General features: G+C 45.8%; 2 protein-coding genes across 7 annotated transcripts in view; both read right to left on the reverse strand.

The window, feature by feature from the left end:
- SRRM1 (serine and arginine repetitive matrix 1) overlaps positions 1 to 9,369 on the reverse strand; it is a 45,205-nt gene extending 35,836 nt beyond the window's left edge. For 4 of the 5 annotated variants that reach the window (XM_030219332.1, XM_030219333.1, XM_030219331.1 and 1 more), the window contains exons 1-2: positions 9,306 to 9,369; positions 4,931 to 5,020 (exon numbers count right to left, since the gene is read on the reverse strand). In XM_030219332.1, coding sequence (XP_030075192.1) covers positions 4,931 to 5,020; positions 9,306 to 9,326 — 111 coding nt within the window. In that variant the 5' untranslated portion in view covers positions 9,327 to 9,369. Of the gene's footprint in view, positions 1 to 4,930; positions 5,021 to 9,305 lie in introns of those variants that run through there. The other variant, XM_030219334.1, reaches the window with a different exon arrangement.
- Positions 9,370 to 11,772: 2,403 nt separating this feature from the next.
- The window catches only part of NCMAP (non-compact myelin associated protein), a 42,841-nt gene continuing 38,824 nt past the window's right edge, over positions 11,773 to 15,789 (reverse strand). For both annotated transcript variants that reach the window (XM_030218560.1, XM_030218561.1), the window contains exons 3-4: positions 13,841 to 13,925; positions 11,773 to 12,476 (exon numbers count right to left, since the gene is read on the reverse strand). In XM_030218560.1, coding sequence (XP_030074420.1) covers positions 12,335 to 12,476; positions 13,841 to 13,925 — 227 coding nt within the window. In that variant the 3' untranslated portion in view covers positions 11,773 to 12,334. The remainder of the gene's footprint in view (positions 12,477 to 13,840; positions 13,926 to 15,789) is intronic.

The following is a 15,789-nucleotide window of genomic DNA, read 5'->3' on the forward strand; positions in this document are numbered from 1 at the left end:
TATAAAATAATAAAAAAACCGGACATTGTCGAACATCTAGGGAGGTGGTTGGTTGAAGATCAGTGATTGAAGTACGGTGACTGTGTACAAATGTATTAATTCCATTAATTTGGATAAGTGTCACCAGTCTGAGGTCTTTCTTCCCCCCCCCCCCCCTTCCGTTTTTTTTCCACTATGGTGCAATTTGCCTGATTAGACCCGCCGTTGTTGTTGTTGTATTTTTAGAAGTTAAGCGGTCGTCTGTTCCCATTTTGTGTGTTACATTTATACCCCACATTTTCCCAACTATTTGCAGGCTCAAAGTGACTTACGAAGTATCGTAAAGGCGATTGCCATTATGGTTGATAACAAATACAAGGTTGTGTTATGGTCACAGGTAGAAGTGTTTCAGGCGTCATGGGTCGAGGATAATAAATTGTCCGGTACGATCATAGATTTTCTTGTGCTGCTGGGTGTGAGGATTTATGTTGGATCGGTGGGATAAGCTTTTTTGACGCGGTGGGTTTTCAATGACTTCCTGAAGTTTAGGTGGTCATGTATTGTTTTCATTGCATGTGGGAGACCATTCCATAGTTGTGCGCTCATGTAGGAGGAGCTAGATGCGTGAGTTGTTTTGTATTTTAGCCCTTTACAGTTTGGGTAATGTAGGTTTAGGTATGATCGTGCTGATCCGAGTCTGTTTCTAGTTGGTAAATCAATGAGGTCTGTCATGTATCCTGGGACTATGCCGTAGATGATTTTGTGGACTAAAGTGCAGATTCTGAAGATAATCCGGTTCTTTGATTGGGAGCCAGTGCAGCTTTCCTCGAAGGGCTTTAGCGCTGTCAAATCGTGTTTTACCATGTTCTGTCTACAAAGGGGACTGCACAACTCTTGATGAATGTGTCACTGACTAATCTTGCAGGTCTTTATCTGTCATCATTTACTATGTTACAAGTCTACCACAAAAGTGACATCTGTGTAATTATCTGTCATATGTGCAAATTCGATCATGTTTCCCCTCTGTTACAAAAACTCCACTGGCTTCCAGTGAAAAAAACGTATAATTTTAAAGTTGCTTACACTTACTTTCAAAGCTCATAGGCTTGATCTCCCTGATTACCTTTTAACGCTTACTATTCCATACCCTCCATTCTATTAATGATCGTCTAGTTCTGCCAAACCAGTCCAGTTAGAATCCACCTGTCACCGTGCTTTCTTTTTCGCAGCACCTTTTTATTGGAATTCTTTCCCATCTTGATCTTGCCCACCTCCTGGTCCACTAAAGACTAATCATCTGAGGACTGATCCAGAACCTGCTCAGACCAGTGGAAACAGGCCCTAGCCACCAGACCTCCTCATATAGTAGCCTGACCCACCAGAGCTGCCACATCAAAAAAGACTGCATCAAAAGTGACTCAATTCTACAATCCTGCAGATTCTTCAAAGCTGTACCCCCATCTACCAGAACGGTAGTCTTCTTGGTGAATACCGACACTACAGCATCTACCACCAGAGGCTGGGGAGACTCACTATCGGGATCCAGGATAGGATACAAATGCACCATAAAGTGAACCACCCGAAAAGGTGAGTCCGGCAAATTCCATTGGGCCTGGATGAAATCTCTGACATCTTGATGCATGAGAAAAGAGCAGAACGACTTTCTAATGCCCTTCAGCAATGGATCCACCTTACGCAGCAACTCCTTAGGGTGTTCCTCAAACTTCGACACTGACAACCTGGCTGATTAGTTCTTGCAACTCATCCCTGTTGAAGACCTGGACTACGGAAGCATCCTTCCCAGGAGGCAACTCCTCCATCCAGGAGTCCCCCTCCACTAGCTCCCCAGCATCATCCTGATCTTCGTCAGACCATCCAGACACCTGTCCAGGTACAGGAAAATCCTCCTCCAAGACGTCCTTCATTTTCCAAACCTGCCTGGGAAAGAAGAGATGACGACCTGCCCCACGGGTCCCCTGGAGCTGGAGAAATCGGGCCCAGACCTTCCTCAAACAAAAAGCCCTGTACATAGCTAACACAGAGTTTGAAAGCACTGTCCTAATTTGCTTTAAACCTTCTATTATCCTTATCTGCACTGTTAGGTTTACAACAAATTCACAGGAGGTAGCCCTGGAAAGCCCTTAGCCTTTGCCTAACTCAAACAAGGAGCCATAATATCTAGGCGCAGAGGCAAGTCACTGCCTGATGGAGGAAACAAAATGTTGGCAGTTTCTGCCAAAGCCGGGGCGCAGCTAGACTCATCAGGCCCACCATTTTCCTGTGGGCTTCCTTCTGCTCAGAGGGAGTTTGGTAGGCTGCCATCGTTGACATCGTGTTCCCCTGGCGTGCACAGTACTTGCAGCTGCTGACGATATCGACTCCCCGGAGCAAACTACGCATTTCTTTAAATGGTCTGTCTGAATCAAGAACTAGGCCCCTCTGACTCCTGTTCTCTGCTAAGGCACTACAGCCGCCCCCACAAGACCTCACCAAACTGCCACCGGAGCACTGCAAGGGGAAGGCAGAAACCCCCTAAGGCGCTGAAAGTGCTCTCCATGCTTGACTGAGCACTTTTTTTTCCTGTTATATTTCAGTGGCAGACCGCCTGTCCTCTAAGCAAGGTTTCACATTAGGAGTCACTGATCAGGAAAAGGATCTAGGTGTCATCGTTGACGATACACTGAAACCCTCTGCTCAGTGTGCAGCGGCGATGAAGAAAGCAAATAGAATGTTAGGTATTATTAGGAAAGAAATGGAAAACAAAAATGAGGACGTTATAATGCCTTTGTATCACTCCATGGTGTGACCGCAAATCAAATATTGTATGCAATTCTGGTCACTGCATCTCAAAAAAGATAAAGTGGAAATAGAAAAGGTACAGAGAAGGGCAATGAAAATGATAAAGGGGATGGGACGACTTCCCTATAAGGAAAGGCTGAAGCGGCAAGGGCTCTTCAGCTTGGAGAAAAGGCGGCCGAGGGGAGATATGATAGAGGTATATAAAATAATGAGTGGAATGGAATGGGCATATATGAATCGCTTGTTTACTCTTTCCAAAAATACTAGGACTAGGGGGAACACAATGAAGCTACTAAGTAGTAAATTTAAAACAAATCAGAGAAAATATTTCTTCACTCAATGTGTAAATAAACTCTGGAATTCATTGCCAGAAAATGTTATAAAAAGCAGTTGTCTTAGAGGGGTTTAAAAAAAGGTTTGGATATCTTCCCGAAAGAAAAGTTCATAAGCCATTATATTAAGATGGACTTTGGAAAATACACTGCTTATTTCTAGGATAAGCAGCATAAAATGTATTGTATTGGGATCTTGCAAGGTACTTGTGATGTGACTACTGGGCTTGATGGACCTTCGGTCTGTCCCATTATGGCAATGCTTATGTTCTCATGTCTGCACCAAAGCAGAGAAGCACAGCTGAGGCAACTTTTGCTGAGAATCCCCAACAGGGATGTATGTGTATGGTGGGGGGGGGGGGGGGGGGGGGGGAACCTGGCCTTCTGAGTGACACCCCTGGGGCAACAGAAGCCCCCGTGGACCTCAGTCCCAGTATAGCTGACAGAGGGGCAAAGGCATTACTGAGAGGAAACTAGCACACATTTTTTTTAATCACCTCCAAAGCAAACCCTCTAAACTCAGACCAGGACTGCACAGGCCTGACCATGTCCCCCACCTCTAGAGACTGAAAACTACTGACTCTCAGGGGGCTGCACAGCATAGTTATAGGTGTCTGAGGTTCTCAGTCTCCATCTGCTGGTCAGAGTACACAACCCATCTGTGCCAGTCTGGAGGGATGCTATGGGATTTGTTATAAAACAAGTTGTAATTAGTCAATCTTCATTTATCTTGTTACCACTTAATGTATACTATCCTGCATCACTATGTGTACAGTTAATCACATTGAACCTGATCTATTTTATTGCATTTGTATCCCACATTTTCCCACCTATTTGCAGGCTCAATGTGGCTTACAGAGTTTTGTTATGACATAGTCATTCCAGATACAATCAAATACAGTTAGATACAATTCTCAGATACAATTAGTAATGTACACAGATTAAGACACGGAAGAGAGAAGGAAGGTGTTAGGCAGGATAGTATAGAAGGTGGACTTTAGTGATAACTAATTACTGATTCAGCTCCTTCCTTCAGCCTTCCCAAAGCGGTCATGGAGGCAGCTCTAACACACCACTGGCAGTACAAACACTACAGGTGCAGCCACTGATCAGGGATGCGAGATATAAATTAAATAAATAAGTAAAATAAGTTCGCTATAGGAGGATTTCAATTATGGACCACAGCAAGCAAATAAAATGTGTGCTCCAATGTCATCCGTATAATTAGCAACGCAAAGGGATTACAGCTAAAGAGTACAGTACAGTTAATTTGAGTTTTCCAAACAGTTGCTTATGATACTTTTTGTTTTTCAAACTAAATTTCAAGAGCGCTAATATCTCCCAATATACATTGGTACAACTATCAAATTATTTTTATCACAAGGCATTCTGCAGGTTACTGTTCCAATGTATTTAAAAAGTAGTCCTATAACGTGACGGCAGATAAAGTCCATATGACCCATCCAGTCTGTAACCCCTAATTCTTCCTGTTTTAAAAGTAACGGGTTCAAGTCCTGAGGCTTTAGTGTGTCCATAAGCAAGGCCTTTCACCCTCCACTGCCTTAGGTACAGCAGACAAAGTCCATTTGAATGGGAAAACTTGTAATTTACTTGTATTTTAGAAATCCAATCTCAAGGTAAGTTACAAGCAGGTATACATCTGAAATCCAAGTCGTCCTTCTCAATAGACGCATTTGTGAATCTCCCCAGTAAAGGGATAGACACAAGCATGCGACTGATGAGGGACAATTGATGTAAGTAACACGAAGGCCACTTGAAGGTAAAGTAGATGTCACTGGGGCTTTAAACACAATAAATACCTTTTTTTCGAGGCATTCTGCAAATTTCAGCTGCTTCAAAAGTTTCTTCTGTTTATTGCTGAAACGATTGTCCTGCTCCGCACTCGTACCCTAAATAAAAATACAAAAATCTATCATTTAGCCCACCTCCATCCTCCAAAAGCATCTTACAAGCAACGTGCCTAACAAAGGGGTTCTTGTATTACGTCTGAGGTTAGCGTGCACAAACCACACACTAAAAAAATTTCCATTTTCATGGCAAGGGAGCGTGTCAGCCCTGATCAGTTAGTGCACCACATGCTGATTGGCGCATGATTAGCAAGTGAGCTCTTACCACCTACAAAATGTATACCCTATGCTATTAAAATGTTCCATTATGTGTTGTGTTGACATTGTAAGTAGTATACTATGCTATGCTTTGTACAGTTATTTGAATATTTTTACTGTTGTAGTTGTCTATTGCTTATGTTTGATTTCTTCTTACTGTACACCGCCTTGAATGAATTATTTCATAAAAGCGGTAAATAAATCCTAATCAATAAAATAGCATTTGTTTTAAAGGCCATGTACTAATGGCAATATTGGCCCATGGCCATTAATTAAATTAAAAAAAAAACTGGGAACTTGGCCCATTTTATAAAAGTGCAGCCTCAGTGCAAGACAAGGGTGCACTAAGGCCACTTTTCCCCACATCTTTGTAAAAGGACTTCAAAGAAAGGTGCATGGGTTTGTGAAAGGCATTCTTTCAAAATTATTTCTCAAAGGGGCAATTATTTTTTTTTCAATTAGACGTTGTAAAACTTTATAAAGCTGAATACCACATCTTATTTCAAATACCATATGGTCAACACAAGAACACTCAAGGTAAGATTTTGATGAACTTCAGAAGTATGTTTTTATAAACAGCTAAACAAATCTAAATACTTTAATGTTTTTAGAAATTATGAAGCAGATAATGGCACAATAAAGTGTGCGTATCAAATTTGTGATCTCAATGGAACCAGATGTTTTTCTGAAGAGAACGTGTTTTTGGCAGGGGTAGGAATATAAGAGTTTGAAAGCACTGTCCTAATTTGCTTTAAACCTTCTATTATCCTTATCTGCACTGTTAGGTTTACAACAAATTCCTCCTAGACATCATCTTCAAACGAAGGATATGGCTGACACTGTGGAGGACTGTGTACTGACAGAGAATCCCTGCTTAATTAAATCAAACTCCACCATAAACTCTGCTATACTAACAGCTGTAACTTTAATATATGTAAAAACACAAAATATTTTTCTTGAAATGCCCCATGACAATCGCAGATGTATTCAATTCAGTATAGTCAGCCTACTAAACATACACAAATACAAACTGAAAAAAATACCAAAATTTATGATGTGAATGAATTCAAGGGAATTAACATCTGCATTTGAAGTGTCAGATATTCAACTTAGTGAAAAAAATATTATTACAAAGCATCGTGACAGAGTGGTTAAAGCAGGAGAGATTGGGGCTAAGTGAGCAGAGAAATCCCCATACTTAACCAACATCTACAAAATCCTGAGTGGTGTAGAACGAGTAGAAGTGAATCAATTTTCTTTACTGTTTCAAAAAGTACACAATGAAGAAGTTACAAGGAAATACTTTTAAAACATAAAGGCGGAAATGTTTTTTCATTCAATAAATAGTTAAGCACTGGAATAGAGACTTGCATGGGAACGCGGTTGGCAGGAATCCCGTGGAACCCACGGGGACGGAAGCAGTTCCTGTGGGGTTCCCGTGGGGACGGAAGCCGTTCCTATGGGGCTCCCATGGAAGTGTACGCTGCACTTGCGCCAGCCTCTCACTTACCGAGTATGAAGTTGAGTGCTGTCTAGAGACAAAAATGGTGACAATTCAAAAAGGCATGGGATGAACACAGTGGATCTCTAATTAGAAAATGCAAGTTATTAAAAAAACTTAAAAATGACTTCTTGTGTGTGTGAATGTGTCGAGTGAAGCTTAGATGGTGACTCCGGCTGTGATGAACTAGGGCCGACTTTTACAGTCTGTTTCCCGCAAATGAGAAAACATATAGGCTCGAGAGGGCTTTGACAACTCCATTAGTTGGAACACAAGGATAGGGCTGGACGGAATTCTATGGTCTATATCCAAGAAACGCCAAAAAAGACCATAATCAAGTATATATCATGTTCATTGTTGATTTAATTATAAACTGGTAATGAGCGTGACTATTGGGGAGACTGGACCGTTCAGGTTTTTATCTGCTGTCACTTACTAAGTTACATTAATCCTCTCTGCTCCCGGGCTGCGCAGACCTCAGCTCTGACACAAGCACTAGCATCAGATGTCACCTGACCTACTTGCGCATGCATGTGGCGACCTCTCAGCACAGTGCCAGTTAAGCAGAGACTGGTCTTACATGTGCACACCACAGTGTTCCAACTTCTGTTCCTTCCTTGCCTCTGCAGTGCTATGGCTCGAACCCAGAGAGAGAGTGAGAGAGCTGACCGGAATTTTTTTCATGTACCATTACATTTTTGTGAGGATGGCTAGGGACAGGTTAAATTCTTGCGGGGATGGGTAAGATTCCAATGGGGACAGGTGGGGATGAGTAAGATTTTTGTCCCCATGCAACTCTCTAGTGTGTCTGGGTATAAAAGGTTTGGACAGTTTCCAAAGGATGTGGTAAGTGAAGTTAGTGTCTCTGGTTTAAAAAAAAAAAGTTTGGAAAAGTTCCTGGAGGAAAAGTCCACAGTCTGCTATTCAGACAAACATGGGGAAGCCACTGCTTGCCTCGGGTTTGGTAGTATAGAAAGTTACTCTTTGGGTTTCTGCCAGGTAGTTGTAACTTTGACTGGCCACTGTTGGAAGTAGGGCACTGGGCTAGATGGACCAGTGGTCTGACCCAATATGGCTATTCTTGTGTTCACTATGGGAGAACACTAAGAGAAAAAAAAAAAACATAGCCTGGCTTAGAGGCGGCTCTCTCCTACCAGCAGTCCGGACAGTTGTTGTTTTTTTTTTTCCTACCGTTACCTATTACTTTTTTGTTGTTGTTGTGTGGAGGAGTGGCCTAGTGGTTAGGGTGGTGGACTTTGGTCCTGGGAAACTGAGTTCGATTCCCACGTCAGGCACAGGCAACTCCTTGTGACTCTGGGCAAGTCACTTAACCCTCCATTGCCCCAGGTACAAATAAGTACCTGTATACAATATGTAAGCCACACTGAGCCTGCCATGAGTGGGAAAGCTCGGGGTACAAATGCAACAAAAATAACATAAAAACACATTTGCAGCAGATTCTGCTTAACAGCATCAAGTATGTAAGTAGGGATTTCAGACAAATACGCCAGAGCTGGGACACCCTAGACGGGGATAGTGCTGGGCAGACTTATACGGTCTGTACCCTGAAGAGCACAGGTACAAATCAAAGTAGGGTATACACAAAAAGTAGCACATGTGAGTTTATCTTGTCGGGCAGACTGGGTGTGGACCGTGTAGGTCTTTTTCTGCCGTCATCTACCATGTTACTATGTATAAAAATAGGCGAAAAGAAGCGTCAGGGGAAGGTGCATGACTACTACTACTACTACTATTTAGCATTTCTATAGCGCTGCACAAACATAGAAGAAAGACAGTCCCTGCTCAAAGAGTTTACAATCTAATAGACAAAGAATAAATAAAGTAAGCAAATCAAATCAATTAATGTGAATGGGAAGGAAGAGAGGAGGGTAGGTGGAGGCGAGTGGTTACGAGTCAAAAGCAATGTCAAAGAGGTGGGCTTTCAGTCTACATTTAAAGGTGGCCAAGGATGGGGCAAGACGTAGGGGCTCAGGAAGTTTATTCCATGTGAGTTTATCTTGTCGGGCAGACTGGGTGGACCGTGCAGGTCTTTTTCTGCCGTCATCTACCATGTTACTATGTATAAAAATAGGCGAAAAGAAGCGTCAGGGGAAGGTGCACGACTACTACTACTTAGCATTTCTATAGCGCTGCCAGGGTTACGCAGCGCTGTACAACAGTCCCTCCTGCTCAAGAGAGCTTAAGACCGGCAGGTAGGCCAGGCCAGAGCCCGAACAGAAAGATGGCCAAAACGTCAGGCTCACGAGCCCCTCAGTCCGGGCTCCCTCCGGTTCCACTTATTGTTCCTGTGGTAACGGAGACTAAAGGCCCGGCCAGGCGGAACACCAGGACCAGACCACGTCCCACTTCCCTCCAGCCGCCATTTTCCGTACTGGGGAAAGCGAGGGGGGGAGGGGGCGGGAACAGGCAGAAACTAGGCCTCAGGCGCATCCCCCCTTCTACCCTGCGCGACGCGGCCGACCCGAAACGCGCGCTTCCTCCCCTCTTTTCCGCCTCCCTTCGCCCACCACCACCACCTCCAGCGCCTTTCCTCTCCGGCCTACTTACGCGGAAAAACCCCGCGTCCATCTTGCTTTCCTTGCTCGCGGCCTTCCCACAATGCCGTGCGGCGAAAGGGGCGGGGAGAAGAGGCGGAAGTAGCCGGGAGGGGGAGGCGATGAACTGCGCGACGTAACTTCCGAAGGGGGCGGAGCGCGTGAGGACGGAAGCCGCTCCGAGGGGGAGGGGGAGGGGCCAGAAGAACCCCGGCCTGGAGGAGGCAAAGGGAGGCAGTGTTGATAGGACGGAGCGAGGCGCAGGTCCTGGATACGATTGCCTTACTAGATTCTCCCGACAGGAATGATGCAATTCACCGCACTGCATGCAGGGGCTTGTAGGCTGCTTGCTTTTCATAGCAAAGCCAGTTTGGACTTCGGAACTACAAGTCCCAGCACGCAATGGGGTCAAATCTAGATTTTGGATCGACCCTTCTGGGGGAATCTCTGGATGGAGCCTGCTGGCAATCCTAGTCCTGGATATTTATTAGTCGACCTTTATATATTACTATACACCTGGCAGTAATAATAATGACTTGGAATTTGAGCATGAGAAGCCCGGCAGTACTTCCTTTTTAGCGAGTGGCCCGACCGCTGCTTGGCCCTTAGTTCACTAAATTTACATAACCCAAAGAGCAACGGGGTAGCACTGTAAGATATAGAAAATTACAGTAGTCAAGTAAAGGAATCAACATTGCTTGTGTCATTATCCAAAATCCCGACGATGGTTTTATAACTCTAAGCTTTTTACTAAAGCACTTATCTGATGTCTGTACGTAGGACTTGAATCTAATATTAATCCTAGTACCCTAGATGTTGAATCACTTTTTACAGAAACTCCAGAGGAACGAGATATCTTTTCAGAAACAACTTTTGAATAATCCCCACACCATACTAGTTTGGTTTTCTGAATGTTAATTTTAAGATAGTTTGCAGATGCCAATTCCTCTACTCGTCACCCCAGAAAAAAGTATCTTCAATTATGGCAAATAAGGAGTCCAAGTTATAAAATAATACTTTATGGATCAGCATTTTTGAAGTGCTCTAATACTTTTTTGTATAACATTATATTACATAATATAAAATTCTTGAGGGTTCAGTGCGGCTAACAAATAAAACAGGCAAACCCTGTGAAATAACAAAACAAATTGAAAACATAATAAGATCCTCCTCTATGTCTAACTAACACATAAAGAGAGCATTTTCAATATGAAAAAATGTCCAAAAATCCAGTAGCGAACATGGCCATTTTTCAAACCAGAATGCACAAAAACAAGCCATTGGGATGTGTGGACGGCCAGCATTCATAGTAGACTGGCAAAACAACCATCCCAGCAGCACAGTGGGGCACCCAGGTACACATCTCACCGTTACCCCTTTATAGTGTATGGGGAGCCCTCCAAACCCCAGCAAAAATCTACTATACTCAACTGAACACCACTGCAATAGCCCTTATGTCCGGAAGTGCCACCAATATGTGGGTACAGGTGGGTTTTGGGGGGCTGACACATTCCACCACAAGTGTACCAGTTAGAGGGGGATGTGGGCCTGGGTCCCCTTCTCTACAGCAGGGCCGCCGAGAGACTGGGTCGGGCATGGGGCAAGGAGAAGTTGTGATCATTGTTCAGCAGTGAAACGTAGTGACCAGATTCAGGGGTCCTTTTACAAAGGCGCGCTGAAAAATGGCTTGTGGTAGTGCAGGTGTGGGTTCTGGGCGTGGGCTGATCCATTTTGTTGGCGTGCCTGTAAAAAAAAAAAGGCCTTTTTTTGCCGAAAATGGACATGCGGCAAAATCAAAATTGCTGCGCATCCATTTTAGGTCTGAGAACTTACCGCCAGCCATTGACCTAGCGGTAAAGAATCCAGGCGGCAATGACCTATGCGAGCCAGAAAATTAAAAAAAATTTTCAGACACCCGCCAAAAATGAAATTACCGCAAGAGCCACACCGTAGTCAGGCGGTAACTCCATTTTGGCATGTGTTGGGCGTGCGTAGACGCTTACGCGGCTTAGTAAAAGGGCCCCTCAGAGCCCATAACTGCAGGGTTTCAGGAGGAGCTCTGGTGCCCAGTCCACGGCTGTCATCATAGGAGCCAGCTCCATGGCTGCTTGAGTACCCCTACTATTGAAGAAACTCCTTGACAGTGTCCAGGGAAGGATAATTTCCATTGGGTTTAGCATCCCCAATGATTTTGAAAAGTTGAGGCCTAGTGACTATCACTGTAATGTCCAGACTAAATATATTGGTGGTGATATACATTAGGGGAAATGCCCCAGGTCGTTGTACGTAAAGGTTGGTGGCATCATATCCCAGCCCCAGCTACACCTGAGCAGGAGGCAACTGCTGGAACGTTGAAAAAATAAATCCAAGCAACAGTAGAGGGGGGGGGGGGGGGGGAAGGACCTTTAAAAATAACATAGGTAGGTACAAGCTGTTTAATTACATTTCTGAAAAGTTAAAAAAAATATTTTTTTATTAGAAACACGAAAATCAAAATGAATTTAAATACAGATTTGTTGCACAATTTAAAATGTCTAATGCTAAAAATAGCAACCATTTCATTTGAAAATCCTGTGCAGTTGAAGGTGCAAGTATAATTGGCCTTCACATGTGGTCCTTCTGCTGCAGCAGCTCTCGTCACAAGGGTGCAAAGACAGGTCCCTCTGTTTGGAATTCACCAGACGAGCAGTAGGAGACCCTCGACAGTCACAGACCTAGAGCGGCGGGGGTTAACTTCCGTCTACTGGTCCCTAGTTAGCCTTAGGAACAGAAAGCATCACTACTCTTTTGACACAGTTCATGCAGCCAATGTAAAGAGGTACATTGCAAATATAAATAGTACAAGGAGTGTGGAGGGGTAGGGGTTTGCTCCCCACCCTCACCCCATCTGGTCTTTTGCTTCTATCAGAAGCCTGAAGAAGACGGCTGGTAATCTAATGCAGGCACAACTCTACGAAGAACAAAAAAAGTCAATTAAAAAAAACGATAGAAACTTCAGTCAGAATGTCAGTTGACGTGTTCCTTCTTCAAGGGATCCCCACGTCATCTGTTTGCCAGGTGAATGTCTTGCGGAATGGACGTCAATGACGTTGGTTGGCTAGTGAAGCTGCTCTGTCCTACTGAATTAGGAGTTGTAACCTTCTTGGTACTTTTTGATTTCAGTTCCATCTCCGTTCTTGTGTGCCTGCAGACAAGACAATATGGTGGTGAGGCATTTTTCTGCCAGGTAACTACTACAACCGCCCTTTTCCTGGCTCTACAGAGCTTCTAGAACACCCCAGGCTCCTCTTAGGAAGAATTGTGATGCCAGACCCAGTGCATTCCAACAGGAAACTATGACCCTCTTCTTTCTCCCCTCATCCCAGAACCCCTTAAATTTGCTGATGAGGGAAGCCCAAAAAAAAAAAAAATCTTCTCTTGGTTCTGTTTTCTAGTGGAACCGTAGCAAGCTATAGTTGCATCCACTGGCATAGCTAAGAGGGGCCATGGGGGCCTGGGCCCCCGTATATTTGGTCCTGGCCCCCCCTGCCGACGACCCTCTCGATCCCCCCCCTCCCGCCGCCAACCCTCCCCCGCCGTGGGCTACCTTTGCTGGCGGGGGACACCAACCCCCGCCAGCCGAGGTCCTCTTGCTTCCCGCGCAAGGCTTTGTTCTGTTTCAGATCAAGGCTTCGTTCTGTTTCTGTGACTCTGACGTCCTAAACAGAACAAAGGCTTGCACGGGAAGCAAGAGGATCTCGGCTGGCGGGGATTGGGGTCCCTCGCCAGCAAAGGTAGGCAACGGCGGCGGGGGAGGGTTGGTGGCGGGAGGGGGGATCGAGAGGGTCATCGGCGGGGGGGGGGGCAAAGTTGTTGTTGGTGGTGGTGGTGGTGGCAGCGCCGCTGGGGGGTGGGGCTAAAATGTGCCCCCTCACCTGGGCTCTGGACCCCCCCCCCCCCCCCGCCGAAGTCTGGCTACGCCCCTGGTTGCATCCTATGCGAATCGCCCACTGTCACCAGCACCCTGTCCTCTATGCCACTGCGACTTTGCACCTCCGCATATTTGACCCTGTACTGCTCGCACAGCTCTTGTTTCCACCAGTGGAGGAATATACGGGTGTCTGTAGTGTTAGCGCACACTTATTTTTAACGTGAGCTATAAATGCTAGCGCACCTACAATGCAGAATAGTAAACAGGGCCCCCTATATGCGCATACAATGTATGTCAACGAAACGTTTGCAATGGGTAAAATTCATGGAGGGGTCAATCAAAAAACTGTTTGCTTAGGATGGCAGAAAACCTAGAACTGGCTCTGCCTCTAGATAAAATAACGACCCCCATATTCAAACACGGTGTGTGGGGGCAGCAGACGCACCTTTGCAGGTAGGCACTCCACTGAATATTTACTCCTTTTTGTAAGTAAAAGCAATCTCCATCCTCATCAGCTGAAGAAGCAAAACAAAGCCAGCCCCATTTCTATCCTACTTAAACAATCTCTCACCAACTGGGGGCCTAATTTTCTAATGACCTTCAATGAGAGTATGGAGTAAAGCATTCTTGTTACAGACCTGTTGTACAATTTCACTGCGGTTAGAATCAGCGTGAATATGATGATAACCCCGATAACGATAGCTGCTACTATTGCTCCAGCGCCTGTGAAAGGATAACATTTTATCAGAGAAAATTTGATCTCCACAGGAACATAAAAGAGCCTGCCCTACTGGATGAGACCAAGGTCCATCTAGTCCAGTATCCTGTTTCCAGGCCGCAGGTCCCAAAAGTGGCTGATGCAAGCTGCTAGGCAGGTGCCTATAACTCAGTTCTTGTTGCCTGTCAAGCAGGGCCGCCGAGAGACTGAACCGGGGCAGGGCCCTCGCCCCCAGATCACGGCCGCCTTCCCCAGATCGCTGCCCCGCTGAGATACCTTGTTGGCTGGCGGGGATCCCGAGGCCCCGCCGGCAGAAGACGTCTTCCTGCATCGCTGCTCTTCTGCCGATTGCCTGCCCCTGCGGCTGCTTTTCCTCTCAGGGCATGCTCGGTTTCAAAACTGAGCGTGCACGCCTGAGAGGAAAAGCTGGGCAGAAGAGCAGTGCTGGAGTTGCTCCTCCGGGTCCTCCCTCCCCAGCCTCCAAGGGGGGTCCGGCCACGGCGTAGCAGTTTTCTCTCTCCTGCTCCTTTCGGGATGCGATCTTTCGGGTCCCGTCAAGACCAGGAAAGAGAGAGAGACCCTGATGCTGGGCCCCCCTTGGAGGCCTGGGAAATTTTGCCCCCTTCCCACGCCCCCCCCCTTCTCGACAGCCCTGCTATCAAGCAGCCTACTATAGTTCTTTTCATTTCCCATGATATGTGCAAGTACTTCGCACAGAGAATCATAAAAGATGAAAACACTTAGCTTCTATTTTCATACATTTGTTGTGGGTCCCCTCAGTGGCAAGAACAGCTGCGATATCAGTTCTCTTTCATGTTCTGTGAACATATCTGACAGAAAAATAGAGGATTTTGTTGAAAAGAACGAGGTGCTGAATCCTGGCGACTCCCTTGTTCTTTTCCACTGATAATGAGCCAGCTCTGCGGGTGTCAGAGGGTGCCGAGCACCCCCAATATTGAGCAAGCTCCTTCGTTGTGTCCCTGGAGGGGTAGTTTATATCATGCGTGGCACGCCTAATCACTTTAAAATGTTGTCACCCATGGTTCCACTCCACACTTGTTTTAGGACTAGGTGAGGTCTAACAGGTAGAGCAGTGAGCATAGACGGTCGGTAGCCCAACTGTTTGGGGAGGCTAAAGGGGGCGGAGCTTACCTCCATACGCTCCGTGGCAGCGACGTCAATGAAGAAAAAGACTACAGGCTCGCCGCCAGCTTCTCCCTTCTCTCTGCACACAGTGTCCCGCCTTCTGCGGTGATGCATTTCCTGTTTCCGCGAGAGCAGGACACTGTGTGCAGAGAGAAGGGAGAAGCTGGCGGCGAGCCTGTAGTCTTTTTCTTCATTGACGTCGCTGCCACGGAAATAAAAGATGAGAATGCGCGGGGCGGGAGGGTGGGCTGCACCACAAGCGGAAGTCGACGATTGGGCTGGGGAGGCTTAGCCTCCCCAAGCCTCTTATACGGGGCGCCTATGGCAGTGAGCTAAGATATCAAGAGACATCAAAAGACTTTAGGATGCAAATTTAAAACCCTGGCACCGCTGATTCTCTGCGGGGTCCTTTACTAAGGTGCACCGAAAAGTGGCCTGCGCTGGTGTAGACGCAAGTATTGGACGCACGCAGGTCCATAGTTCAGTGCACCTGCAAAAAAAAAAAAAAAAGGCCCTCTTTTTGGCCGAAAATGGACGTGCGGCAAAATGAAAATTGACGCCTGTCCATTTTGAGCCTGAGATCTTACTGCCACCCATTCACTTAGTGGTAAGGTCTAACACATTAACTGGGCGGTAATCATCAGTGTGCGTACAATGCCGATTACCGCCTGGTTAGCGTTGCGCGCTGCAAAATAAAATATATTTTCCGGCGCGCGTAGCAGA

This window comes from Microcaecilia unicolor, chromosome 11 (genome assembly GCF_901765095.1).
Source record: "Microcaecilia unicolor chromosome 11, aMicUni1.1, whole genome shotgun sequence".
NCBI lineage: Eukaryota > Metazoa > Chordata > Amphibia > Gymnophiona > Siphonopidae > Microcaecilia > Microcaecilia unicolor.